The sequence below is a fragment of the Oryctolagus cuniculus genome, chromosome 20 (assembly GCF_964237555.1).
Source record: "Oryctolagus cuniculus chromosome 20, mOryCun1.1, whole genome shotgun sequence".
Classification (NCBI taxonomy): domain Eukaryota; kingdom Metazoa; phylum Chordata; class Mammalia; order Lagomorpha; family Leporidae; genus Oryctolagus; species Oryctolagus cuniculus.
This window is the reverse complement of record NC_091451.1, coordinates 6,311,818-6,337,766: the sequence shown is the minus strand read 5'-3', so window position 1 is coordinate 6,337,766 and position 25,949 is coordinate 6,311,818. Positions and strand designations below refer to the sequence as shown.

The window sequence follows — 25,949 nt, the reverse complement described above, 5'->3', positions numbered from 1 at the left end:
AATGCGCCCTGAGAGTCCAGAGCTTCCATTTTATTTATTTATTCTGCCACCTGGTTTACGAAGTGTTTGAAACAAGCTCCTGTTTCTTAAAGTATAACATACATTGCAAGCTATAATAGAGACCAGGGGAAAGGTAGGTTCCAGAAGGTGAGGAATCCTGATGAGTTTTGTGTTTGTTTTTGTTTTCTCTCCCCTTGATTCAGGAACCCATGACAGAAGACAGGTGCAGTGGTTTGGATAAGAAATTATTTGAGCTGTTTCTGCCCCTCAGTCAGTACCTTGACCACGTGGAGGAGCTGCTTCAGACGCCTGGGCTTGTCAGAGAGGACGTTTCAGCACAGCAGGTGCACTACGAGGTAGGGCCCTTCTCAAGAGCCCGTATGTTGGCCATCGCAGCAGCCTGGCTCATTGGTCCAGCGCCGAAGCCACCTGAAGCCAGAGCCGTTCACTCTGCCGCTCTCTGTTTGCAGACCCTGGCTCTGGAGTTGAAGAAGCTTTATTTATCTCTGAGCAACAAGAAAGGTGACCTTGTGAAGGCCGTGACGTGGCCCGGCAGGAACACCAGCTTGCTCCTCGAGTGCCTGGAGCAGCTCCAAGCCTGCCTGGAGCACGCCCGGGCCACGGCTGTCTCTAGAGGCAAGTCCCTGAAAGCCGGCCTGGACTACAAGCGCAGTTACCAGGTAGGACTGCCGGCACCCGGCCCGCTTTGGCACCGAGCTCGGTTACAGCACGGATCCCTTATTTCCCTTCCTTGGTATTGCTAGCGGCGTTCGAGAATAGGAATTGCGCAGGGCTGCGGGGAACCCTTCCTGCTACTCAGGGCTGGAGACCATTTGGAAGGGAGGTCCTTTCCCGAGCCTTAGGTTTGAATTTGTCCGATTGAGCCAACGTGATGTTTCTTGTCTCGTGTTCCGTCTCCCCATTTCCTGGCTGCCATATGGGAGAATTTGCACTTAAATTTCTCAGTTGTTGAGCAAAGCGATGACAATCTGTGACTGTTCCAGGTGGCTTTCTTCTGACGTTTGTGTAATGGGGACTGTAGGTTGGGGAGACTGAGGCAGGGAGACTAGTTGGGAAGCTACTAAGATCGTCTAAGGAAAACAGTTGAACACATCACCGCTTATGCATGAGTCCTGTCCATGTAAATGAGCACAGATCTGAAGAAACTTCTAGAATCCAAAAGTGCGCAGGCATAAAGAAGGGGGAACATGGTCAACAACACCAGATCCCAGTGGTGGGAAACTGAACAAACAAATGACCCGCACTTTTCAAACACACACAGATCCGAGAAGCAAGAGAGAGAAATGGTAGGGCTTGGTCTGCAGAGGAAAACATAAATTAAGAAATATTGCACCGCTGTGATATGAGGCCCCATTTTGGATCCTGACTGAAGTCCCCTCCAAAAAAAAAAAAAGAAAGAAAGAAAAGAAAAGAAAAAAGAAATACAGGCAATTAGAGAAGCTTGAACTCTATCCAAATAGTCATTTTAAGGATTAATTATTGATTTGGGGCAGAGTGTAGGGTAGTGTTTTTAAAAGGAAGAAGCCTCATCTTTCAGCGATACATACTGAAACGTGCTGGTAGGGTGACTGCGTGTGTGGACTTTGCTTAAGAACAGTCAAGGGGGGGCCAGCGGTGTGGTCAGCGGGTAAAGCCGCCACCTGCAGCACCAGTTCGAGTCCCGGCTGCTCCACTTACCGTCCAGCTCTCTGCTATGGCCTGGGAAAGCAGCAGAAGATGGCCTAAGTCCTTGGGCCCCTGCAGCCACATGGGAGACCTGGGAGAAGATCCTGGCTCCTGGCTTCAGATCAGCCCAGATCCTGCCATTGTGACCATTTGGGGAGTGAACCAGCAGATGGAAGACCCCTCTCTTTCTCTGCCTCTGCCTCTGTAACTCCACCTTTCAAATAAATAAATTAATTAATTTAAAAAAGAGCCATCAAGGGAAGTGGGGTTGGGCACGGTCGGGAGCAGGGGTGCGCTCGGCACTCACGACGCTCAAAGATGACAATGCAGGATTCCACTCTCTTATACGTTTGCAATTTCCACTCTCGAAAGGTCTAAAACTCCACTTAAGCATGAGAAGGGTTCGCAGGGCCTGAGTGAGGTCGCTCAGTGCCGTGCGTGTGTCGTTTCTGTGCAGAGCGAAATCAAGCGGCTGTATGATCAGCTCACCCAGAAGAAGACGTCCTTGCAGCAGTCTTTGAATGAAATGAGCGGCCAGGCCGTTGGAGAGCAGCTGCAGGTAATGACCCCAAACCCCTGCCGTTGACCTGACTGGGCCAGAGTCCCGTGTGGAAGCTGCGGTTTTGAACCACTGGTTTGTGACCGGAGTGGTCGGGCTGAAGCCAGGGAGTCCACATGAAGCCTGTTACACCCGCCCGTGAGGGGCAGCTCTCGGGTCGTTCTTGCTGCACTCAGCGCACTGGAACCACAAGAGACCACGCGCGGATCTGCCTGGCGCGGTGGGATCCTGAGTGTGGTCGATGTGGTACCCGCTTTGTGGGAACATGTTAGGCTGCTTGTCTGATTACACATCAGAATCGCAACGTCACTAGCAACGCGACTTCGTTCATTCATTCAGCAAACATTAATTGAGGACCTCCTGTGCCCAGGCGCTGTACTAGGACTTGGGTGTGCACTCTTTTTAAGGACATAGGACGGGGCTGGTGCTGTGTGGTGTAGCGGGTAAAGCTGCCGACTGCAGGGCCAGCATCCCATGTGGGTGCCAGTTTGAGTCCCGGCTGCCCCACTTCTGATCCAGCTCTCTGCTATGGCCTGGGAAAGCAGTAGAAGATGGCCCAAGTGCTTGGGTCACTGCCACCCATGTGGGAGACCCCGGTGGAGTTCAGGCTCCTGGGTTCAGCCTGGCCCAGCTTTAACCACTGCCTTTGCAGCCAGTTTTTGGAGAGAATGAACAGATGGAATCTCTCTCTCTCTCTCTCTCTCGTTCTCTTTCTCTCCCCACTCACCCCCATCACTCTCCCTTTCAAATACACAAATAAATCTTTACAAAAATAAAAATAAAGAAGGAGCTGACGCTCAAGAGGTAGTGGGGAGCGGCAGTCTGGGATATGCCTGTCTGTGCCTCCGCTGGCCCAAGCTTACAGCACGCTGGGCACCAGCCGTGCTCCGAGGGCCCTACGGGAGCTGGAGACAGGGAGGGCCAGTGGGAGCCTTGGGAGGGCCCCTCCCTTTCTGTACTGTTGAATTCCTCTTTAATGAGTATGCGTACTGCCCTCACTTCCTGTTCTGTGTTGTCTGTCACCAGAAAGCCGATGCGTGCACAGCGGAGCTGCAGAACTCTGAGAGCCGAGTGGCCAAGCTGCGAGCCGAAGGCGAGAGGCTTCACCTGCCGTGGGCTTTGCTCCAGGAGGTTTCCAAGTTAGAGGTGAGCGGAAAGCGCCCACCGGGAGCTGCGATGACGGCAGGAATGGAGACCGGGGCCTCCACGGGTGGATTTCGGTTTGTTCTTTGTCTTAGTTTCCCGGCTGGACGAAAACGCTTGTGCACACTCACTTTCTCCCCTCTCAGGACGTTCTCGACAGCATGTGGGCGATCCTCAGAAGCAGGTACTCAGCGCTCAGCAGCCCCTTTGTCTCGGAGAGCCAGCAGGATGCCTTGTTGCGAGGCGTGGAGGAGCTAGTGCGTATCGGGAAGGAAAAGCTTTCCCACGACCACCTGCAGCCAGCCAAGAGCAAAGCTGCTTTGCAGGCGCAGATACAGAATCACAAGGTGAGACACGTGGGTCAGAGCCCTCCGCACAGACGCAAACCGTAAGGATTTTCTCGGTGTGACCGGGAACTCCCTGCTCTCTTCCTTGGGGAAACGGCAGCCTTCATTCATTTAGTTAAGAGTGCTTAGCGGATACCAGTAACCCTGAGTAACTTTCCGAATAGGATTGTGAGTGAGGACAGGCCCTGATGCTTCCATTCATGCAGAAGGTTTGTCTGTAGTCTTCAGACAAAATTAAAACTCGGAGGAGGATGCACACTATGAGAGCATCTAACAGGAGAAACAGGTGCTGGAAGGCTCCTTGAGACCTGATCAAAAGCCAGATCTCTAATACTAATGTTACAGTAAATCCATTCATTTTCCATTTGTTTCATTCATCAAAACTTTTCTTCAAGATTTATTTATTTATTTGAAAGAGTTACAGAGAGAGAGAGAGAGAGAGAGAGAGAGGTCTCCATCCACTGGTTCACTCCTCAGTTGGCCGCAATGGTCAGAGCTGTGCTGATCTGAAGCCAGGAGCCAGGAGCTTCCTCCAGGTATCCCATGTGGGTGCAGGGGCCCAAGGACTTGAGCCATCTTCCACTGCTTTCCCAGACCATAGCAGAGAGCTGGATGGGAAGAGGAGCAGCCGGGACTCGAACCAGCACCCATATGGGATGCCAGCACTGCAGGTGGTGGCTTCACCTGCTATGCCACAGCACTGGCCTCAAACAAAACTTTCCTGATCATGCCCTAAAGATGTGCAGGAATCTAGGCGCTGATATAAAAGATGTGTGGGACAGGGCCTTGGTTCTGGCAAGCTCATAGTTGAGGGCCTTTGGGAAGTATGCCTCCTTGGTCTGAGAAAAACTGGAAGGTAAATATTGTATGGAGGGTGGAGGGGAGAAGAGGAGGGAGGTCGGGAGACCCTTCTATGAACCTGTGCTCCTCGGGGAAAGGGAGGGTTCACATAATAAGGGATCCCTTTAAAGCAGAGGAGGCAGCAGGCTGCACACAGAGAAGAACCGTGTGAAGGAAAACCTTCTTACAGGTTCTTCCATGGGGCTGGCGCTGTGGTGTAGCAGGTAAAGCCACCGCCTGCAGTGCCGGCATCCCATATGGGTGCCGGTTTGAGTCCCCGCTGCCCCACTTCCGATCCAGCTCTGTGCTGTAGCCTGGGAAAGCAGTAGGGGATGGCCCAAGTGTTTGGGCCCCTGCACCTATGTGGGAGACCCGGAGGAAGCTCCTGGCTCCTGGCTTCGGATCAGCTCAGTTCCGGCCATTGTGGCCAACTGGGGAGTGAACCAGCGGATGGAAGACCTCTCTCTCTCTCTCTCTCTCTCTGCCTCTCTTTCTCTCTGTGTAACTCTGACTTTCAAATAAATAAATAAATATTTTAAAAAAAGCTTCTTCCAGCACAAACGTGGGAACCTCAGGACAAAGATTTTCCTATCCCCCACATACACACAAATTGTCCTTTATTTAGCTGTGTTGTTGAGTAGAAGTTAGAGCCACTGCACCCCAGGGGAGACCAGGAGAAGCACCTGGCTCCTGCCCTCGGATCAGCGCCGTACACCGGCCGCGGCGGCCATTGGAGGGTGAACCAACGGCAAAGGAAGACCTTTCTCTCTGTCTCTCTCACTGTCCACTCTGCCTGTCAAAAAATAAAAAAATAAAGGGCCGGCGCCGTGGCTCAATAGGCTAATCCTCCACCTTGCGGCGCCGGCACACCGGGTTCTAGTCCCGGTCGGGGCGCCGGATTCTGTCCCGGTTGCCCCTCTTCCAGGCCAGCTCTCTGCTATGGCCAGGGAGTGCAGTGGAGGATGGCCCAAGTGCTTGGGCCCTGCACCCCATGGGAGACCAGGAAAAAGCACCTGGATCCTGGCTCCTGCCATCGGATCAGCGCGGTGCGCCGGCTGCAGCGGCGGCCATTGGAGGGTGAACCAACGGCAAAAGGAAGACCTTTCTCTCTCTGTCTCTCTCACTGTCCACTCTGCCTGTCAAAAAAAAAAAAAAATAAAAATAAATAAAAAAAAAATAAAAAATAAATAAAAAAGAAGTTAGAGCCAGGGTTGAGAGCCCTTTCCTTTGAATATTTGGGCTGGGTGGATTTGCACATCCATCCATCCAGCTGTAGTCTTGAAATTAATCTGCCGCCTTTCTGTACCATTTTAAAAGCTCACTGCTTTAGAAGGCTCACTCTGGGAATTGAAATGGACTCACAATAACGTATTCTGCTTAAACTGGATTATTTTAGAGCAACTACTACTTTAAAGGGAACATTTCTTTACACACTTTGTTGAAATTCCACCAGTGTTCAGAGACTAAGGCATTCATTGCAATTTTCTTTCTGCCTTCTCGTACATCTCACTCAACACTGGTTGAGTAACAGGTGTTGATTTTGGGATAAAAAGCAAAAAATGGGGCCGGCATTGTGGTGTAATGGATTACGCCACCGCCTGCAATGCCAGCATCCTGTATGGGTTCCTGTTGGAGCTCCGGCTGCTCCACTTCCAATCCAGCTCCCTGCTAATGCACCTGGGAAAGCAGAGGACGATGGCCTGAGTGCTTGGGCTCCTGCACCCTCATGGGAGACCCAGATTAAGCTCCTGGCTTTGGCCTGGCCCAGCTCTGGCCATTGTGGCCATTTAGGGATGAACCGGCAGATGGGAGAGCTCTCTCTTGCTCTCTCCCTCTCTCTCTAACTCTTAAAAAAAAATGAGTAAAAAGTTGACATAATTGATTTTTCAGGTAGTCACAGCTTAAAAATAAACATTAAAAGCTTTTTCCGTCTTTTATAGGTTTTTTTCCAGAAGCTTCTTGCCGACATGTTGTTCATCCAAACATACTCTTCCAAAGTGTCTCCTTTGTTGCAAAAGAGAGAGGGATTTTGGGCCGAACAAGTGGCGGAAGTTAAATTGCTGGAGGAGGAATCGCGCCAGCGTGGCGTGGCGCTGCAGAGTTTGCTGCAGGTATTGGCGTCGTTAGCTTCGCACTTGACCTGGGAATTCCTGTGAGCATGAGGACTGGGGAGCCTTGGCTTTGTTCCCACTGCTGCCTCCTGAACCGCAGCTTGGCGGGATTTCTCCGACTTGAACTTGGAGTGGTCCAGCCCCTTTGCAGCCTTTGGGTTTGTGTGGGAATAAACAAAATTGCAAACACTCGGAGACCTAGAATGTGGTCACCAGGGTGAAACCGTGTCCCTGCAAGAGACCTCGTGCCCTGTTGCTAATCTTGTCTCAGTTCAAAGAAGTGTGAGACACGTGTATGAGGGTCATTCTCAGTTGTAAAGTTTTCCCTTTGCCTTAGCGAGCCGTTCACAGCCAGTGTTAGCACGTAAGAGAGACAGACAATAAGAAGGAAGCACTCAGCTTGCTGGTGTGATACGGTGTTATTTCAGCGTAATGAGATTTTCTGGTCATAGCTGGTGTATCCAACTGATAGTGATGCCGGCTGAGCAGCCCTCATCCAAAACCCTCAAGTCGTTTCAGATTTTTGCATTTGGGCTGTTCAGCCAGTGAGGTTTATGCAACTGTTCCAAAATCCAATAACAACAACAACAACAAAAACACACCAAAAAAACTCCAAAATATGAAACGCTTGGGCTAAGAGCTTCCTAACTTGCAGTATTTTCATACCATGTTCATGGTATTTAAAGAAAAAAAGAGGTGTTCCACAGGCCCTGTGAGCTCCCTGGGAAAGCCAGGTGACCCACTGTTGGAATGCAGATGGGGATTGTCCCAGGCACTGAGATCCCACCAGGGCTGCTGGGGGCGTGCAGGAAGCCAGGACAGGACCATGGTTCACCTTGATGCCGTCTCAGCCCGCCCCGTCACACAGGCACTCGTGGGTCTGTAGCACGCTGGGCTTGGACTTGGAGCAAGACAGTAGCAGCGTCCTGATAGCTTCTGTTGAAAAAGCCTTCATAAGTTAGTTCTTTGCTTTTCCAAGGAAGAGAAGGGCCCCGTCAGGATGTGAGGTTCTAGGGAGGGGCTTCGGGCATCGCTCCAGCTAAATCATCTGTTTCCTTCATCACTCAGTCCGCTTTGGCAAGGCGAGGGTAAAACACTGAGGCCAACTAGATTTCTCAAAAGCAGTGGCATCTGCATTGTCCCTGAGCTCCTACGCCTCTCAGAACCCCCTGGAGCCAGCGCCTTCATGTTGGTGTGGACTCCATGCTGGTTTTTGGTTTTGTGACCCGCTGTGTCCTTGTCCAAAAGACTCCCACTGATTTTATAACTTGCTTCTTAGAAATGGGAAGCATTTGATGAAAACTATGCATGTCTTGAGAAGGACCTGGAAATTCTTCTGTCCACGCTGCCCTCCGTGAGTCTGGTGGAGGAGACAGAGGAAAGATTAGCAGAACGGATCTCACTCTACCAGGTATTTTGCTTCTGTCAGAGGCGCTGTTTGGCGCTTTCTGTTGCAGCTCGCTTTGTTTTGAGGGGGTGGCTTTGACGCTGACGGTGAGCAGGAAGGAGTCGCTGTTCCCTGCAGAACTCGCCGACAGATGTATTCTGGCACGCTGCAGGTTTGACTGTGCGCTCCTTGGCGTGCCCATCAGTCTGTACCTAAAGTTCCAGGTTTCAGTCCTGGCTCCGTCACTTAGCACGGGTGTGACCTGTCAGCCTGGGGTTCCCTGTGTCCCGCTTTTGCAACCTTCCTGTCTCGAAGCCTCTGTTTCCTGACCTGTGCGATGTGCGATGCGCACAGTCAGCCTAGTTCCACCTGTCTCCAGGGGTGCGGGGGCGCATGTCAGTGGCCTGCTGTCATGGAAACACGCCGAAGAATGGGACGGACTTGGTAACGTGAGTTACTCCATGACTGTGGTGAAGCCTGTCTGCACACAGCCTGGGAGATGGACAGCAGCCCGTTACCTGCCACAGCGTCGCAAACAGACTTCACTCTGTCCTGTCACTTTTACTGTTGTCATTCTCATAGTCTCATAGTGACACAGACGAGGCAAAACCTGAAGATGTTTTGTGAGTGGCCTTGAGGACATAACCAATACGATAGAAATAAGTTTCAAATCTTTTTAGCCGAAACTTAAAATACTTAAGCGTTTTTAAAAGATCTTTATTTATTTATTTTTTAAGATTTATTTGAAAAGCAGAGTTGAGAGAGAGAGAGAGAGAGATCTTCCATTCACTGTTTGACTCCCCAAATGACTGTGGTGACCAGGGCTGGGTCAGGCTGAAGCCAGAAGCCTGGAGCAACATCCGGTTCTCCCAAGCGGATGGCAGGAACTCAAAGACTTGAGCCATCATCTGCTGTTTCCCAGGCACATGAGCAGGGAGCTGGGTTGGAAGCGGAGTAACCAAAACTCTAGCCTTGGATACCAGCGCTGTGGCTCAGCGGGTTAAAGCCCTGGCCTGAAGCTCTGGCATCCCATGTGGGCACAGGTTTGAGTGGCAGCTGCTCCACTTCCAATCCAGCTCTCTGCCTGGGATAGCAGTAGAAGATGGCCCAACTCCATGCACCCACATGGGAGACCCAGAGGCAGCTCCTGGCTCCTGGCTTTGGATTGGCACAGCTCCAGCCATTGCAGCCATCTAGGGAGTGAACCAGCAGATGGAAGACCTCTCTCTCTCTGTCTCTACCTCTCTCTGTAACTCTGTATTTCAAATAAGTAAAATAAATCTTAAAGAAAAACTCTAGCTATCACTCAGGTTGGGATACGGGCATCCCAAGTGATTGCTTAAACAGCTGTGCTATGACATCTGCCCGACTTGTTTAGTCTTAGGGTACAGAAGTTGCCATCTGAACAGCTGAAAAAACAGAGTTTAAAACAGCATTTTAAATCTCATTATATTGAGAAACAATCACATAGCCAATCTAATGTGACCCTGATTGTTTCCCATCAAATATGGGTTTGATCCTAGTAAAATCATTGCAAGGCTTTTAAATAGTTTTCCAGGGGCTGGCATTGTGGCTTAGTGGGTAAAACCACTGGTTAGGACCCTGGTATCCCATATAGGCACCCACACATATCCACAATGCTCCACTTTCGATCCAGCTCCCTGCTGATGACCTGGGAAAAGCAGCAGAAAATGGCCCAAGTGCTTGGGGCCCTGTCACTCCCATGGGAGACCCAGAGGAAGCTCCTGGCTTTGTCTGGGCCCAGCCCTGGCCATGATGGCCATCTGGGGAGTGAACCGGTGGATGGAAGATATCTCTCCTTTGTCTCTTCTGCTCTCTATAACTCTGATTTTCAAATAAATAAATCTTTAAAATAAATAACCAAAGAAATAAATTTTCTGGATGAAAAGAAAGACATATCCTATAAAGCCCATCTTATGTGTGGTCCTCCTCAGGTCATGGAGAGGTTTGTGAGTGACTGACAGATGTCACCATTGCATTCAGGGAACCTTCTGGCTTGTTGAATGAATGCAGGTGTTCGTTGTGTGGCATTTGAAGTTGAGCCAACTGATTTTGATTTTTTTTTTTTTTTAATTTGAGAGAGACAGACAGACATAGAGAAGTATCTGCCACCTGCTGGCTCATCTTCCCGATACCCACAACAGCCAGGGCTGGGCCAGGCCAAAGCTGGGAGTGGGGAAGTCAGAGCAGGTCTTCCACATGGGTGGCAGGGATCCATTTATGTGAGCCATTGCAGCCGCCCAGGGTCCACATCTGTAGGAAACTAGAACCAGGAATGGGCTGGGCCTTGAACCCCGGCACCCCAAAATGGTGTACTGGTGTCCCAAGTGGTGTCTTTACTGCTATGCCAAATACACATCCCTCCAAACTCATCATGCTCAGATACTGGCCCAGCATCCCACCAACCAAGTGGCCAGCACATGTCTGTCTCCTGTGGGAAAAAAAAATGGAAAAAATTAAAACTTTTATAGAGGCGTTCTGAAGGGGAAGCATATGGCAAGCCAGGGCTTAGAATATTAGGACTATTTCTTAGACACTGATGTTGGGGGTAGGCATGGCAACACATGGGTTAAGCCAAGTGCCACAGACCAGCATCCCATATCTGAGTGACTGGTTTCTGCTGCTCCACTTCTGATTCAGCTTCCTGCTGATGTGCCTGGGAAGCAGCAGATAATGGCTCAAGGACTTGAGTCCCTGCCACCCGTGTGGGAGACCCACAGCTAGTTCATGGCTCCTGGCTTTGGCCTGTCATGTTGTGGGCATTTGGGGAGTGAACCAGTGGACAGATCTCTTCCTCTCTCCCTTTCACTCTGCCTCTCAAACAAATAAATCTTTAAAAAATAAACTCACATTGTGTGAGTTTTGATTCTAGCCCACAGGCTCGGATAGAGGGGAGGGATACAAATAGTATACTATGGAAAGGGCATTGGAAGTAGAATTTTTTTGGTTGTCTTAAAAAAAAGGTTTAAATTAATTGGAAAAATAACAAAAATTCTATTTTGATCATAATTTGTTGTTAAAGATTAAACAGCTGTCAGACTAAAAGCATTCGCTGAACCCAGCTGTGGAAGATAATTGCCTACAGACAGTCCCTACAGGGGGTCATTGTGTTTGCCTGAAGAATTTTATGTTCTGTGCTTGAAGTTGGATTAATAATGTGCCATCTGTTTTAACTGATTCTTCTAGAATTCTCCTCTCACCCTGTTGATTCCTTTTAAAAAGACTCTACAAATGATTTTTTTTTCTCTTCTGTTTACCTCTTATGGAAAACAGACAGATATTTTCTGATTGATCCCCTTCATGTCTGGATCTTAATCTACAGTGGGAGACTGGGTGGGGACAACTCAGGCCAGCAGGGTCCTCTCGGGGTTTCTGACTGGGGCTGGACCAGGCTGAAGCCAAGAGTTGGGTCTCCCAAGTGCTTTCCCAGGTGCATTTGCAGGAAGCTGGATTGGAAATGGAGCAGCCGGGACTCCAGCCAGCACTGTAATAAGGAGTACGTTGCAGGTGGCAGTTTAACCTACTGTGCCACAAAGCCAGTTCCTGTAATACATTTATAAATACAGTGTTTATGGGCCAGTGCTGTGGCTTAGCAGATAAAGCCCCCACCTGCGATGCTGGCATCCTATATGGGTGCCGGTTCAAGTCCTGCTGCTCCACTTCCGATCCAGCTCTATGCTATGGCCGGGGAAAGCAGTAGAAGATGGTCCAAGTCCTTGGGCCCCTGCACCTGCATGGAAGACCTGGAAGAAGCTCTTGGTTCCTGGCTTCAGCTCAGCTCAGCTCTGGCCGTTATGGCCATTTGGGGAGTGAACCAGCAGATGGAAGACCTCTCTCTTTCTCTCTCTTTCTCTGCCTCTCTGTAACTCTGCTTTTCAAATAAATAAATCTTTAAAAAATAAATAAATACAGTATTTGTACATATGAGAGGTCATCCAAATGTTCATGGCAGATGTAAATTATGAAAAAAAAAAACCACATGGATTCCAAGAAATTTTTGCACCAACGTCAACCTGTTTTTTAATTCCATTTTTCACGAACCTTTGCAAGTGCCCCCAATATAATTTAAACAAATAATAATTCAATCATTCATTCTGTGACTTTACCTCTGCTAGCAAATAAAACGCAACGTCGATGGAAAGCATGTCCGGCTATACCAAACTCTGAATGAAGGCAAACAGCTGCTGGCCACCGTGAGCTGCCCCGAACTAGGGGGCCAGATGGCCAAACTGGAGGAGCAGTGGCTGTCGCTGGACAAGAGGCTTGACCGGGAGCTGCATCGCCTGCAGACGCAGCTGAAGCATCTGCGCAGGTGGGTCGTCCCAGGAGGCACGCGTGCCCAGTTTTGCTGTAGCGAAAGACCCCTTGTGGGGTTCTACGGGCAGTGACACTTGGCTGCCAACCCCCCGTTCTGCCTTGCGTTCTCTTCCGAGCTAAATGGGCTCTAGATCTCGGATGTCTGTTTGCTACGCACAGGCAATATGCGGTCATTTTGGTGGCGACTGTTGATGCATGTCTATGGTAAGTGAGACTGATGTTGTGAGATGATATATGTGAGTGAGGTTCAGAAAGTTCATGGAAAATAGACTTAAAAGGTCGGTGTAAGCCTTGCAATGGGAGCTGAAGAAGCTGCTTTCGTCCCACCTGGAGTGCCCTGGCTCCAGCTTCTGACGCCAGCTTCCTGCTCATCCACACCCTGGAAGGCAGTGGGGATGGCTCAGGGACCGGGTCCCTGCCCCCCATGTGGGAGACTGGATTGAGTTCCAGGCTCCTGGATTCAGCCCTAGCCCTGTTGCAGGCATCTGGGGAGTGAACCAGAGGGTGGGAGCTTTGTCCATCTCTGGCTCATCCATCTGATTCTGTTTCTCTACCTCTCAACTAGTAAATAAATGAGAGATAACTTTATTTTGGTGCAAAACCTTTCTGGAGTCTGGGGCCGGCCTCGTGTGTTACATAGTTGGTTAAGCCACCACTTGCAAAGCCAGCATCCCATATCGGAGCACCAGGTCAAGGCTCTGCTGCTCCACTTCTGATCCAGCTCCCTGCTCATGTGTCTGGGAAAAGAGTGGCTGATGCCCAAGTGCTTAGGTCCCTGCCACCCATGTGGGAGACCTGGATGGAGTTCTGTGTTCCTGGCTCGGCCTGGCCCAGCCTGGACTGTTGAACCAGTGGGTAGGAGATCAATCTCTCTCTCCCTCCCTCCCTCTCTCTCCCTCTCTCTCTCTGTCTCCTCTTTGTAACTCTACCTTTCAAATAGATAAATCTTTAAAAACTCATTTTTGGAAATCCGTGCATAGTTTTACTTCTTCTTCTTCTTCTTCTTCTTCTTCTTTTTTTTTTTTTTTTTTTTTTTTTTGACAGGCAGAGTGGACAGTGAGAGAGAGACAGAGAGAAAGGTCTTCCTTTGCCGTTGGTTCACCCTCCAATGGCCGTCGCGGCCGGCGCGCTGCGCTGATCCGAAGGCAGGAGCCAGGTACTTCTCCTGGTCTCCCATGGGGTGCAGGGCCCAAGCACTTGGGCCATCCTCCACTGCACTCCCTGGCCACAGCAGAGAGCTGTCCTGGAAGAGGAGCAACCGGGACAGAATCCGGCGCCCCGACCGGGACTAGAACCCGGTGTGCCGGTGCTGCAAGGCGGAGGATTAGCCTAGTGAGCCGCGGCGCCGGCCTAGTTTTACTTCTTGTAATGTGCATTTTTCATGAACTTTTTGGAGACTCCCCAGCCCGTGTCACTGTGAGGTTCTTTCCTGCCCACTTTCAGAAGTCTTTAACGTTCAAGAAGACCTTCACGATTTTTAGCTAGTAGAATAATGGGAAAACACCTTTTGGGTTCTTCCGAGAATTTGGTTTTCTTGGTTGGTGTAATCTTGAGCCACTGGAAGAAGATGGTGAACACAGGGCATTTAACCCTCATTGTCTTTCTGTCTCTCACAGGGGCTGTCCTGACCCAAGGCGTTCATAAGTTACAAGGACAGCCTTTTGTCGGGATCTTTATAGCATATCTGATCAGTGTGTTACATCCAGCCAGCAGCAGCTCGCTGTTAAACAACTTATACAAGGGCTGGCAAATATATATATATGTATATGCAAATTTTATAAACACTTGTTTTATATATGCATATTTTATAAATGCTTGTTATATATATTTCATATATGCATATGTTGCTCATTATAATTTTACTATAAACAAATGTCTGACGACATTGGATGTGTAAAAATAATTTCTGTCCTCGCCCGTTGGTGTCCCTTGGTGTCACTGTAAAAGGAAATGAAAAGGATGTTGGAGACTTTACAGACAGTGCGCCCTTGTTCCAGGTTAGCCCTAAGGGAAGGAGTCCTGGTGCACAGCGTGACGGAATCCTGACAAACGCCTCGGACTGGCCAGCACAGGGGAAGTGCGGTAGTCAGCAGAAACTCTGGTAGCGCACGCCCACCCCAGAGCGCGTTCTGATCCCGTGTCTCTCCGCTCTTCTCCTTCAGCTACAACAGAGACTCCGATGAGCTCACCAGGTGGCTGGGATCCGCCCAGCAAACTCTGAATCACTGGAAAGAGCAGTCCCTCAACGTGTCTCAGGATCTGGACACAGTCAGAAGCAACATAAGCCGCTTCTTTGTAAGTTCTTGTAGGATGTGTTCAGATAATTATGGGGCAGAGATGAATCCGCAGGTGGGTGTTTGTCATAGCAGTTAGGGGCCGCTTGGGATGCCTGCACTCCATGCTGGAGTCTTGGGTTTGGGTCCTGACACCGGTTTCCTGCTAATGAAGACCCTGGGAGGCAGCATGATGGCTTGAGTACAGGGAGACCTGGGTTGAGCTCCTGGCTCCCGGCTTCAGCCCAGCCCCACACGAATTGTTATGGATATCTGGGGAATGAATCAGCGGACAGAAGATCTCTCTTTCTTTATCTCTGTCTTTTCTGCCTTTCAAATAAATAAAAATAAATTAAAAAAAAAACAACTAAGAAATATCCAGCAAAGCAAAGTCAGGGTTGATGTGATGTGTGGATCAGGGATAAGGCGTAGGCTGCTGATAGTGGCTGCTGATCACCTACAAGGGGACTTCAAAAAGTTCATGGAAAACAAAAGGTAAATTCATTTTGCTGCAAAAGATTTTGAAATGCTTGCATACCAATATTACCTGTATACATCGTTATTATTATTATCATTAATAATTTATTAGAGAGAAAGAGAGAGAGAGAGAAGGCTTGCTTCCTCTGGTTGACTCAACAGCAGCCTGGGCTGGGCTGGGCTAAAGCCAAGAGCTGGGAACGCAGTGCAGGTCCCCCAGGTGGGCAGCAGGAACCCCGGTACTGGAGCCGTCGCCGCTGCCTCCCAGGGTCTGCATCAGCGGGAGGATGGAGTCAGGATGTGGAGCCAGGAATTAAACCCAGACGCTCTGATGTGGGACACCAGTGTCTTAGCTGGCTTCTTAACCACTGAGTCAAATGCCTTCCCCTAAACTTATTTTCAATTCCACTTTCCACAAAGTTTTTGAAAAATAGCCACATATATTTTAATTGACCCAAAATATTTTATTTATATATATATAATTTAGATTTAGTAATTCATAAATGTGAAAATTAATGCATGCAAGGTTTTGACTTGTATGCAGAATTGATGCTTTTACTAAACAGTTTTTATTCTACCTTTTGAGTTGTTTTTGAAAAAGAAAAAGGATTACTTTCACAAGATCAGCTACTAGGAGACCTAGGAGACCCGTTTGTCTTTTCCTCCAGCCTTCTCCATTTTCATATTTTGCAGAGGTGGTTACTCACTTTGGAATGGCATTAAAATATAAATACTTTTATTTTATTTTTTTAAGATTTATTTTCATTTATTTGAAAGACCGAATTACAGACAGAAAGGGAGAGACAGAAAGAGAGGTCTTCTATCTGCTGGTCCACTCCTCAAATGGCCACAGTCGTGGGGACTGGGCCAGGTGGAAGCCCGGTGCCAGGAGCCAGGAGCTTCCTCCAGGTCTCCCACACGGGTACAGGGACCCACACACTTCAACCATCCTCTGCTGCTTTCCCAGGTGCTTTAGCAGGGAGCTGGATCAGAAGTGGAACAGCCAGGACTCCAACCAATGCCCGTATAGGATGCCAGTGCCACAGGCAGCGGCTTAACCTGCTGTGCCCCAGCGCTGGCCCCAGTGTAAATACTTTGACATTCGCTTGAAAGAAGCTGTGTATAGGAAAGGTTTCACTTACCTTGATTGAACATTTGTTGCATGTGTTTAACGTGTATTTTGTGTTGTGATCCATAGTTTCTTGTAAAGCTTACATTGACAATAATGACTCCTGCTTTTAAAAATATTAATCTCCTGGGCTGTGAGCTTCTCCAGGGCAGACGCCTTCTCTTTGTACCTCCCTATCCAGCTATTGCTAATGCCTGGAGTAGTGCCAGACACTTGGGAAAGGTGTGTGCATGTGTGTCCATGCATGTGTGTGTGTGCAAACATACGTGTTCAAATATGTGCCATGTGTAGTGTCGGACTCCACCCGGTTATTCCGATTCTTAGTCACGCTGGGCTCTGTTGAAATTTTTAAACCCTCTGAATTTGAGTTTCCTTTCAGGAGTTCACAAAGGAGGTGGACGAGAAGTCCTCCCTGAAGACAGCCGTGGTCAGCACCGGGGACCAGCTTCTGCATCTCAAAGAGGCTGACACGGCCACCCTGAGAGCCTGCTTAGCACAGTTTGAACAAAAGTGGACGCTGCTCATCACTCAGCTTCCAGATATTCAGGAGAAGCTGCACCAGGTAAGCATTGGGGACAGAGCGTCTAAATTAGCATTCGCTTGACAGCTCCCCGCCTCTTGCAAAGATTTCTCCGACTCAGTAATTTTCCTTGACACCACCTGTGTTTCTGCAGCACCACTGAATGTAGGTCTTAATTACTGCACTCTCCTCCGGCGGATCGTCCCTAAGAGAGAAAGCAGCCTTAATTACTTTATCTCCCGGTGTATCTGTGCCACTGCGGAGGTCAAAGTCGTTGTCTGAGGGTCGCCTAACGCTTAGCTTGAATGCTGCGTCTGTTTTTGCGAGTAGCCTGCAGAACATTGTAGCAAGACCTCTTATCAAGCCAGGTGTCGTCTCCAGGGAGGTGCTGATGCCTTTGGGTAACCGGGAGACTCACACGGCACTTTTGTCCTTGCAGCTACAGATGGAGAAACTGCCGTCTCGCAAAGGAATCACAGAAATGATCGACTGGATGGACTCCATGGAGAGCGCCCTCGAAGGCGCTGAGCTGTCCCCAGGCTCCGCGGCGCAAGTTAGAAGCCTCCTGCGGAAGCACAAAGTAATGCCACGAAGGGAGCCGCGGTCTTCTTCATTCACTGAGGCCCGCCGGGGCGTGTGTGTTAGCCTAGCCTCCAGCAGAGTCTTGCATTCAATTCCCAGCTCTGGTGCCTGACTCCAGCTTCCTGCTCCCGCAGATCCTGGGAGGCAGCGGCGATGGTTTCAGTAACTGGGCCCCTGTCACCTACCTTGGAGACCTGGATTGTACTCCTGGCTCCTGGTTTCAGCCCAGCCCAGCCATGGGGAGCAAACCACTGGATCAGACCTCTCTCTCTCTCTCTCTCTTTCTCTTTCTCTCTCTTTCTCCCCCCTCTGCCTCTCAAAGAGTTTTTAAAAAACAAGAAGGCACATCAATTGGAGGGAAAACATGCAACCAGAAGAATTTTCTTAATGGTGTTCTGGGTTTCCTGGGAGAGCCTTAACCTCTTTTCCCACCCAGCATTTCCATAAGCCCTCAGGGAGCCCTGAATTCCAGTGGCGCCCTTTGTTGTAGCTGGTTTGGTTCCTACGCAGTCTGGTTCATGTGACCACAGCTGCCATGCTCCGTGCTCCCTTTGAGAAAGTCCGTTTGAAAGCAGTGAGTCTCTCCATTCCCAGGAATGTAATTCCCCAAGAGGATCTCCGCTCTGACTCCTGGTGGGGGCTTGGGGCAGGTGGAGGGTGACTGCTCACGGGCGCCCCCTGCTGGATGGAGGGAAGCAGGGTGCGGTGGGTTCCACGCGGGCTTCGGGTGCTCACTTGTGCTCGCTGGTTTCAGGAGTTTCGAATGGAGATGGACTATAAGCAGTGGATAGTGGACTTTGTGAACCAGTCGCTACTTCAGTTAAGCACCTGTGACGTGGAGAGCAAGCGCTACGAGAGGACCGCGTTTGCCGAGGACCTGGGGGAGATGAACCGCAGGTGGCACCAAGTTCACGGGGCCCTGAACAGGAAGGTGCGTGTTCGGTCTGGGCATTCTCCAGGCGGCTTCCTGATCCGTAGCTGATCCTGACACCGCCGTCTCACTCTTGGAGTTTGGTTCTCGTGTTGCTGCCGAGAGTCACTTGTGCAAAGTTGAGTTGGGCGAGTGACAAGGGGAAACCTTATTTACCAAAGTGTCACTCATTGTGTCGGGCCACTAAGTGGTCTAGGATTTGGACATTTCCGGTGGCAGGGATGTTCCAAAGGGACAAAGCTATTTCAGGTTTGAAAAGATTAAAAAAAGGAAGAAAAAAGCATGTAGCTTTTTGGCAGGTGCCTTTTTTTTTTTTTTTTTTTAGCTCCATGACTCTTTTTTTTTAACTTTTATTTCATAAATATAAATTTTGAATTTTCAATTAAATTTATACACATATGATTAACTCTATGTTAAGAGCTCAACAAATAGCGTGGGGGGAAAATAGCAAAACCTGTTCCTCAACACCTGAGACAGGGCCATTCAAAGTCATTGCTTCTCAGAGCGTCAGTGTCATGTCCATGGATTTCCTTTCCGGTGTGGGTCCTTTGGGGGCCTGGCTTATTTCATTAAGTATGATGTTTTCCTGGTTGATGAATCTTGATTCCAGAAGTTACTGGGGGCATCTTACTATTGCATAAAATCAGAAATTGGAGAAGGAACAGAACTGTCCCTTTAGCAGTGACACACGGCAGTCACATTTTAAAGCATGTGGTTTAAGGACATTTGTCCATACCATTTTGCTGTTGGTCACTCGCAGATACAGCATTTAGAGCAGCTTTTGGAAAGCGTCACCGAGCATGAAAACAAAATACAGATGCTGGACAACTGGATGGAGGCTCAGGAAGAGAGGCTGCGGACTCTGCAGCGACCGGAGGCCGTGGTCTCGGTGGAGAAGGTGCTGCTCGAGTGCCAGGTGAGAGGGGCTGCCCGGCGCCCTGGCCCCGCGGCTCGCGGGGCAGCCCAGGGAGCAGCCCGCTTTGTCGTCATTTCTGGAGGCTCTTCTGCACGTTCCCCGCTTTGCCTTGCTTCCTGCAAAGGTTCTGTAATCCCCCCCCCCCCCCCCCCCAGGTTTTACCACATGGCAAGGGGCCTATGTCTGCGAGAAGCAGAAGTGGGTGTTTTCCTGGTCATTGTCATGACTTCTTGAGAGGTTTAAGAACTGCGCAGGAGGCAGGGCATGCACAAAGCCAGCTTGCAAGGCGATGCTTTCCAGTTTCTTTCTTTCTTTCTTTCTTTCTTTCTTTTTTTTAAGATTTATTTTATTTATTTGAAAGACAGAGTTATAGAGAGAGGTAGAGACAGAGAGAGAGGTCTTCCATCCGCTGGTTCACTCCCCACATGGCCACAACGGCCGGAGCTGAGCTGATCCGAAGCCAGGAGCCAGGAGCTTCTTCCAGGTCTCCCAAGTGGATGCAGGGGCCCGAGGACTTGGGCCATCTTCTACTGCTTTCCCAGGCCATAGCAGAGAGCTGGATCAGAAGTGGAGCAGCCGGGACTAGAACCAGCGCCCATATGGGATGCCAGTTCTTCAGGCCAGGGCTTTAACCCGCTGTGCCACAGCACTGGCCCCGCTTTCCAGTTTCTGTTTGTTATTCCTATCTCAGTCTTCCCAATATTACGCGATGGTTTCCACTGTTTTGAGTATTGCACTCTGTCGTTTCACAGAGGAGGCTGATTTTCTCCCACTGTTGGGTGGTGAGTTTTGGAAGGCCCACTGCCCTAGGAACCTGTGTCTGAATCCCACCTGGGCCTGCAGGGTGCCATCCGGGCCCTTGTTTGTTCAGCTGCTCTGTCTGCCAAGTGCCCTCTCCCCAGTGTGGTCTGATCCCCTCTTCAGCACTGCCCCGGTATGGGGGAGGGGTCATTCCCCCATCCGTCCAACACCTCCGCTCTCGGTGATGTGCAGGTGACGCGCAGTGCACCTGCTACACAGACGCATCACTTTCCTGGCTGTGCCTATCAGGGGCGAAGGCGGGAGGGCCTGGGCGACAGCATCCGGTCCTAGTTGTACCGAGAAGGTGACATGACAGTACTGGCCACAGAAGTCCAGCAGCCACGCCAACGGTGCTTCCTGGCCAGATCCACAGAAGATGCAACTCAGATTCCCCCAACACAGGGAGATGCCCCTGGAGGTGGGGGAGGGGACTCCAAAGACCGAAAAAAATGCAGCATGGTGGTAGAGAGAAAGTGCACATGTGCAGAATTTCTGGTCACCTTTGCAAGGCATGACAAAGTCTGTGTGTGCCCCTTCCGGGAGGAGACACCCAGAGAGAAGGAGCAGCCTTCTCTGGATGTTGCAACCTTGACATTCTGCCACAGCCAGCCGTCTTCTCTGTAGTCACATTCCTATTTCCTGCCTTCCCGTCTCTGTCCTCACTGTGGCTTTCCTGTGGTCACCCTGGATGCTACCTGGATGTCACAGGGCAGCGCCCCTCCAGCCCCCTCCCTGACTCCCCACACGGCCACGGAGTGGTGTTTCTGAAACACAGAAGGTCACGGCCAGCCTTCAGGGGCTGCACCTGGCCCAGAGAATGGAGTTCCTGTGTTTTCAAGGTGCATTCCTGCCTCTGTGACCCCGCTCCCCAATGGCAGTTGCCAGAAGACCCAAACCAGCTAAGTCTCACCCGGTTATTTGTCTTTTCTGGGTAGATCCCAGCAGCCCTGAGTAGGTTGGAGGTGGATCCAGGCTCTCCATCACATTGGCATTGGAATGAAACAAATGCCCAGCAAAGTTCCACCACTGTGGAGACATGGATGCACCATCAGGCACTAAGAATAGTTCCTGTGTGTTCAGTGAAGCCCCAGCTCTCTGCACTTTGGGGTGCAGCACCCAGCACTGCGCACGAAAGGTTTGCTAAGGGCAGATGCATCAGTATTCCAGAAGCGAAAGTCCAGTGTCTCAGTGGGCAGCTCCAGGCAGCCAGAATGTTTGGATTCTAGACCACACGCCAAACCACATGGCAGCTTGTTGTGGGGATTGTCGCCCAGTGTGAAGGCAACAGGCTAGGCTCAGTTCTTACATGCCATTCAACAGACGGCGACAGATTGGTCTGCAGTGGGTTAGCCAGTCCTCCTCTTTTGGGTTCATATAATCTTACCATTGAGAATCCATTTCTGATGCTCCAGTAATTTTGCCAGTTACAAACAATTTCTTGCCTTCATTGTGCTCGTTGGCAAAAACACCTCGTGTAGACTGAGGCCTGGGGCTCTGACGCCCTGTGATAGCCCCCCTCGGGAGCATGGGCGTCCTGATTCTCACGCTGGCCTGCTTCCCTGGCATGTGCATTGCTGCTTGCCCCTGGTTGCGCCTGCATGGAGCTCGCCCCTTCCCTCTGACCGCCCACTGTCTTTGCCAGAGTTTGCAGGTCCCTCTGGGAAGCCCCACCTGGCAGCTTGGGGCCTGACAGCACAGCCAGAGCACCTGCTGCGCTCCTCCCTCAGCTCCGACACACACCTTGAGTGCTTCTTCCTGCGTGCCCCGCCTCTGTCATTGTGTGGGTTGGCTGGTTTGTTCCCATTGTGATTGTTTTTTAAGTCTTTTGTGGATGCATCTTTGCAAAAGCCTGTAAAGAGATGGAGGAAAAGTAGTAAAATAGGCTTCTCCAGGAGCCCGTGCAACACGACGCGGTCAGAGATTGTCCGGAACCCACTTATCTGCCTGCTTGTGCGTCTTCTACCAGACTCGAGGTTTCTCAGGGCTGGCTGGCTGTGTGCACGCCTGGGGAACCTGTGGTGGCTAAGATGCTCACAGGCGCTCAGTAGTTGGCTTGAGTCCTGTTTTAATAGACCCCAGATGATGCTTCTGCTTTTTCTTTTTTTTTAAGATTTATTTATTTGAAAGTCAGAGTTACACAGAGAGAGGAGACGCAGAAAGAGAGAAAGAGAGAGAGAGAATCTTCCATCCACTGGTTCACTCCCCAGTTGGCCACAATGGCTGGAGCTGCACTGATCTGAAGCCCGGAGCCAGGAGCCAGGAGCTTCTTCCAGGTCTCCCATATGGGTGCGGGGGTCCAAGGACTTGGGCCATCTTCCACTGCTTTCCCAGGCCACAGCAGAGAGCTGGATTGGAAGTGGAGCAGCCAGGTCTCGAACCGGCTCGCATATGGGATGCTGGCACCACAGGCAGCGGCTTTACCTGCTCTGCCACAGCGCTGGCCCCTAGGTTACTGGGTTTTACAAGGGGTACTTCAAAAGCTCGTAGGAAAAACTAGAATTGAAAACTAAGTTTAGGGGGCGAGTGCACAGCCCACATCTCCCACATCAGAATCTTTGGGTTGAATATTCTCATCCTGCAAATCGGCTCTGTGGGAGGCTGTAGTGATGGCTTGAGTAACTGGGCTCCTGCCACCCACATGGGACACCTGGGTTGAGTTCCCAGCTCCTGGCTTCAGCTTCACCCAGCCTTGGCCATTGCAGGTATTTGGGGACTGAACCAGCAGGTAAGAGCACCCCCCAACCTTGCCACTCTTTCTCTCAAATTAAAAATAGCAACTTGTGGCTGGTGCTATGATGCAATGGGTTAAGCTACTGCCTGTGACACCTGCAACCCATACGGGCACTGGTTCAATTCCCAGCTGTTCTACTTCCCATCCAGCTTTCTGCTAATGCACCTGGGGAAGCAGCAGGAGCTGGTCCAAGTGCTTGGGCCCCTGCATCCATGTGGGAGAACCAGATGTAGCCCCTGGCCCCTGGCTTTGGCCTGGCCAAGCCCCGGCCATTGCAGCCATTTGGGGAGTAAACCATGAACCCGTGAGTATCCCAGATCTGTTCATTTGCAGATTGGAAAGGAATTTATAATGAATCCCTCCGAATCCCGAAGATCTTTTGCATTTTCCTAATGTACTATAATGAGCTGTGATTCTTTCATAATTAAAATCTCTGTCTAATTTTTCCAAATTGGATTTCAGTCCCAGCCCTGGGAAAGGTGGATAAGCTGCCCGCCCCACCCCTCTGCCGAGATGGGGCATCCCTGCTGCTGGCCTGCTCAGCAGTGTTTGTGGACTGCCGGCTCCGCTATCATTGAGGGCTCCTGCAGGTGCCGGGCTGGGGGTAGTGCCTCTTAAGAGTGACTTAACAAACTAGGATGTACTGGAGCTATTGCTGACAGAGTTAACCAGTGTCTGCCGTATAACCTGTCACATGAGAGAACTTCAGAAAGCTCACAGAAAATGGAATGAAAAGATAAGTTTATTATGGCATCCAAAAAACATACTGCAGTGCCCCACAGATCTCGCACCACACGCGCTGTCCATGAACTTTGCACGTATGTGACCGTGCTTTCAATGCCCCTGCTCCTGGTTTCCCGTCATCCCTCAGCTGTGCGGTCTGTCATCACTGTTCTCCAGATGAGGAAGCAGAGACTGAGGTGTGACCCTCACGACTGGTCCCACAGCCACTGCAGGCCAGACGTGGCCTGGGGACCAGCGCCCCTGGATATTTTTCTTGCTCTCTCTGACAATAAGGACTTGTTGCCCAGAGTCGCCAAATGCAGAACTGTGAGGGCATTCAGAGTGTGTCCTGATTAAAATGTCTTTGGTGTGGGGCGGGCGCTGTGGCGCAGCAGGTTAAAGCCCTGGCCTGAAACATCGGCATCCCATATGCATGCCGGTTCGAGTCCCGGCTGCTCCTCTTCCAATACAGCTCTCTTCTATGGCCTGGGAAAGCAGTAGAAGATGGCCCAAGTGCTTGGGCCCCTGCACCCATGTGGGAGACCTGGAGGAAGCTCCTGGCTCCTGGCTTCAGATAGGCGCAGCTCCGGCCATTGTGGCTATCTGGGGAGTGAGCGAGAGGATGGAAGACCTCTCTCTCTCTGTCTCTACCTCTCTCTGTAACTCTTTCAAATAAATAAAATAAATCTTTTAAAAAAAAGTTTTTCGTGTAATGCTGGTTAATTGCAATTTCTCCTGCCATTTTTGCTTGAAAAAAGTAAACTGTCGCCTCCGCCGTGTGAATTGTTGTACACTGAAAGTCTTTGCTTTTTGCCCTTTCAGGATATAGAAAATCAGCTTGAAATTAAATCAAAGGCGCTGGACGAGTTGAGACAGAGCTCCCTGACACTGGAGAGCGGAGGGGCGCCACTGGTGAAGGACGCGACATCTAGAATCCATGAGCTATTCCAGAAGAGGGCCCGCGTGACCAGTCAGGTACTGGAGTCGGCTCCAAGTGTGCGGTTTCTCTTCACCTATTCTTTTATCTTTGTTGTCGTCATTCTTGACTCACAGAGGCCTGGCCGTCCAGCAAAAGCTGAAAACTCGCTGAGGAAAGACCCACAAGAGAAGCCTGCCAAATCCCATTTTATGCGCTGAGCAGCTGGAGACAAAACGGCCGGTTCTGAGATCCTGGGAGGCTGCAGGCGCACGTGGTTATCTTTGTTTTGTCTGGTGTGCTCTCATGCAGATGTAAATGCCTCGTCCCCAAACCCAGCAGAGCAGCTGGCCCGGGCTTCGTGGCCAGTTCCACAGGAGCTGCTGTGAGCACAGCTCAGATCCCCCCCACACACACACACAGGGAGATGCCTCTGGGGGGCCGGCGGGGGGAGACCTCCAAAGACTCCACGGTGTGGAGAGACAGTACACATGTGCAGGACATCTGGTCACCTTCGCAAGGCGGGTCAGTCTGCCTGTGCCCCTCCCGGGAGGAGACACCCAGAGAGAAGGAGCAGGCTTCTCTGGACGATGCAACCGTGGCGTTCCCCCACAACCCAAAGAGAATGCTCCAAACGCAAGGGTGCTTCCGAAAGTCCCTGGGAAATTGAAACCGCGTTGATTTTGGTGCAAAAAAAAAAAAAAATTGAAATCTGCGCATATGCTGGGTCTTCCAACAGTTCATGGAAATGGATATTATGAAAAGACTATGTCTGGCTTTCAAAAAAAAATTTTTTTGGTAGCAAAATGTTTATCTTTGAAATGTCATTTTCCCAAAAACTTCCCAGTTACCAAGTATAGGTGTGTCCATGTTTCCTGGTGAATCCTCACCAGGGGCAGGGGGTTATTTGTCATCTACTGAAATCCACTTTCAATCGTTTGTTCCAAGAGAGAACGGGGAGTTGTCCGGCAGTGCTCAACCTCACTGCTCCACGGTGCTCGGCACAAAACGGGTGAGCTTATTCCGTGGCCTGTTGATTGTATCTGTGTAAGGGGAACAGAAATAGATGAGAAAATGAATCCTACCGTCAGAGAGATCAGAGGCTAGTAGCCGAAACTCACGGGAATACATCAGTGCAACACAATGGATTTCGATACAATAAAAAGGTAGAGGAGGTGAAATGAGATAATGCGTATAGAAACAGGCAGGCTGTGCTGTCCTGGGATAGACATAGAGGTAAATGGAACAGACAGCCCAGAAACAAGCCCTCGTGGTGTAGGCGGCTTTCCATCAGGATGCTGGGACACTTCCAGGAGGAAATAAGTCCATTGTGAAAAATGAGACACCTGGACAGCCACACGCGCAAGAATAAAGTCAACCGTGCATTCATCCCGAGTGCGAGCGACAACTCAGAATGAAATCGGTGGAAGAGCTAAACTGTTGACACTTCCTGCCTGTGGATCAGAGAGTCCCCGGCCTGACACCAGAAGCACAGGAAACCAACGAAAAAATGGCACTTCCTCAACACTAAACACGTTG

General features: G+C 50.3%; 1 protein-coding gene across 9 annotated transcripts in view; it reads left to right on the top strand.

Annotated features, from left to right (window-relative positions):
• The window catches only part of SYNE2 (spectrin repeat containing nuclear envelope protein 2), a 394,119-nt gene that overhangs the window by 286,941 nt on the left and 81,229 nt on the right, over positions 1-25,949 (top strand). For all 9 annotated transcript variants that reach the window (XM_051826403.2, XM_051826401.2, XM_051826405.2 and 6 more), the window contains 14 exons: positions 204-356; positions 471-680; positions 2,144-2,245; positions 3,272-3,391; positions 3,535-3,735; positions 6,516-6,686; positions 7,966-8,097; positions 12,210-12,406; positions 14,574-14,706; positions 16,670-16,852; positions 17,250-17,390; positions 18,147-18,323; positions 19,084-19,239; positions 24,317-24,469. In XM_051826403.2, coding sequence (XP_051682363.2) covers positions 204-356; positions 471-680; positions 2,144-2,245; positions 3,272-3,391; positions 3,535-3,735; positions 6,516-6,686; positions 7,966-8,097; positions 12,210-12,406; positions 14,574-14,706; positions 16,670-16,852; positions 17,250-17,390; positions 18,147-18,323; positions 19,084-19,239; positions 24,317-24,469 — 2,229 coding nt within the window. The remainder of the gene's footprint in view (positions 1-203; positions 357-470; positions 681-2,143; positions 2,246-3,271; positions 3,392-3,534; positions 3,736-6,515; positions 6,687-7,965; positions 8,098-12,209; positions 12,407-14,573; positions 14,707-16,669; positions 16,853-17,249; positions 17,391-18,146; positions 18,324-19,083; positions 19,240-24,316; positions 24,470-25,949) is intronic.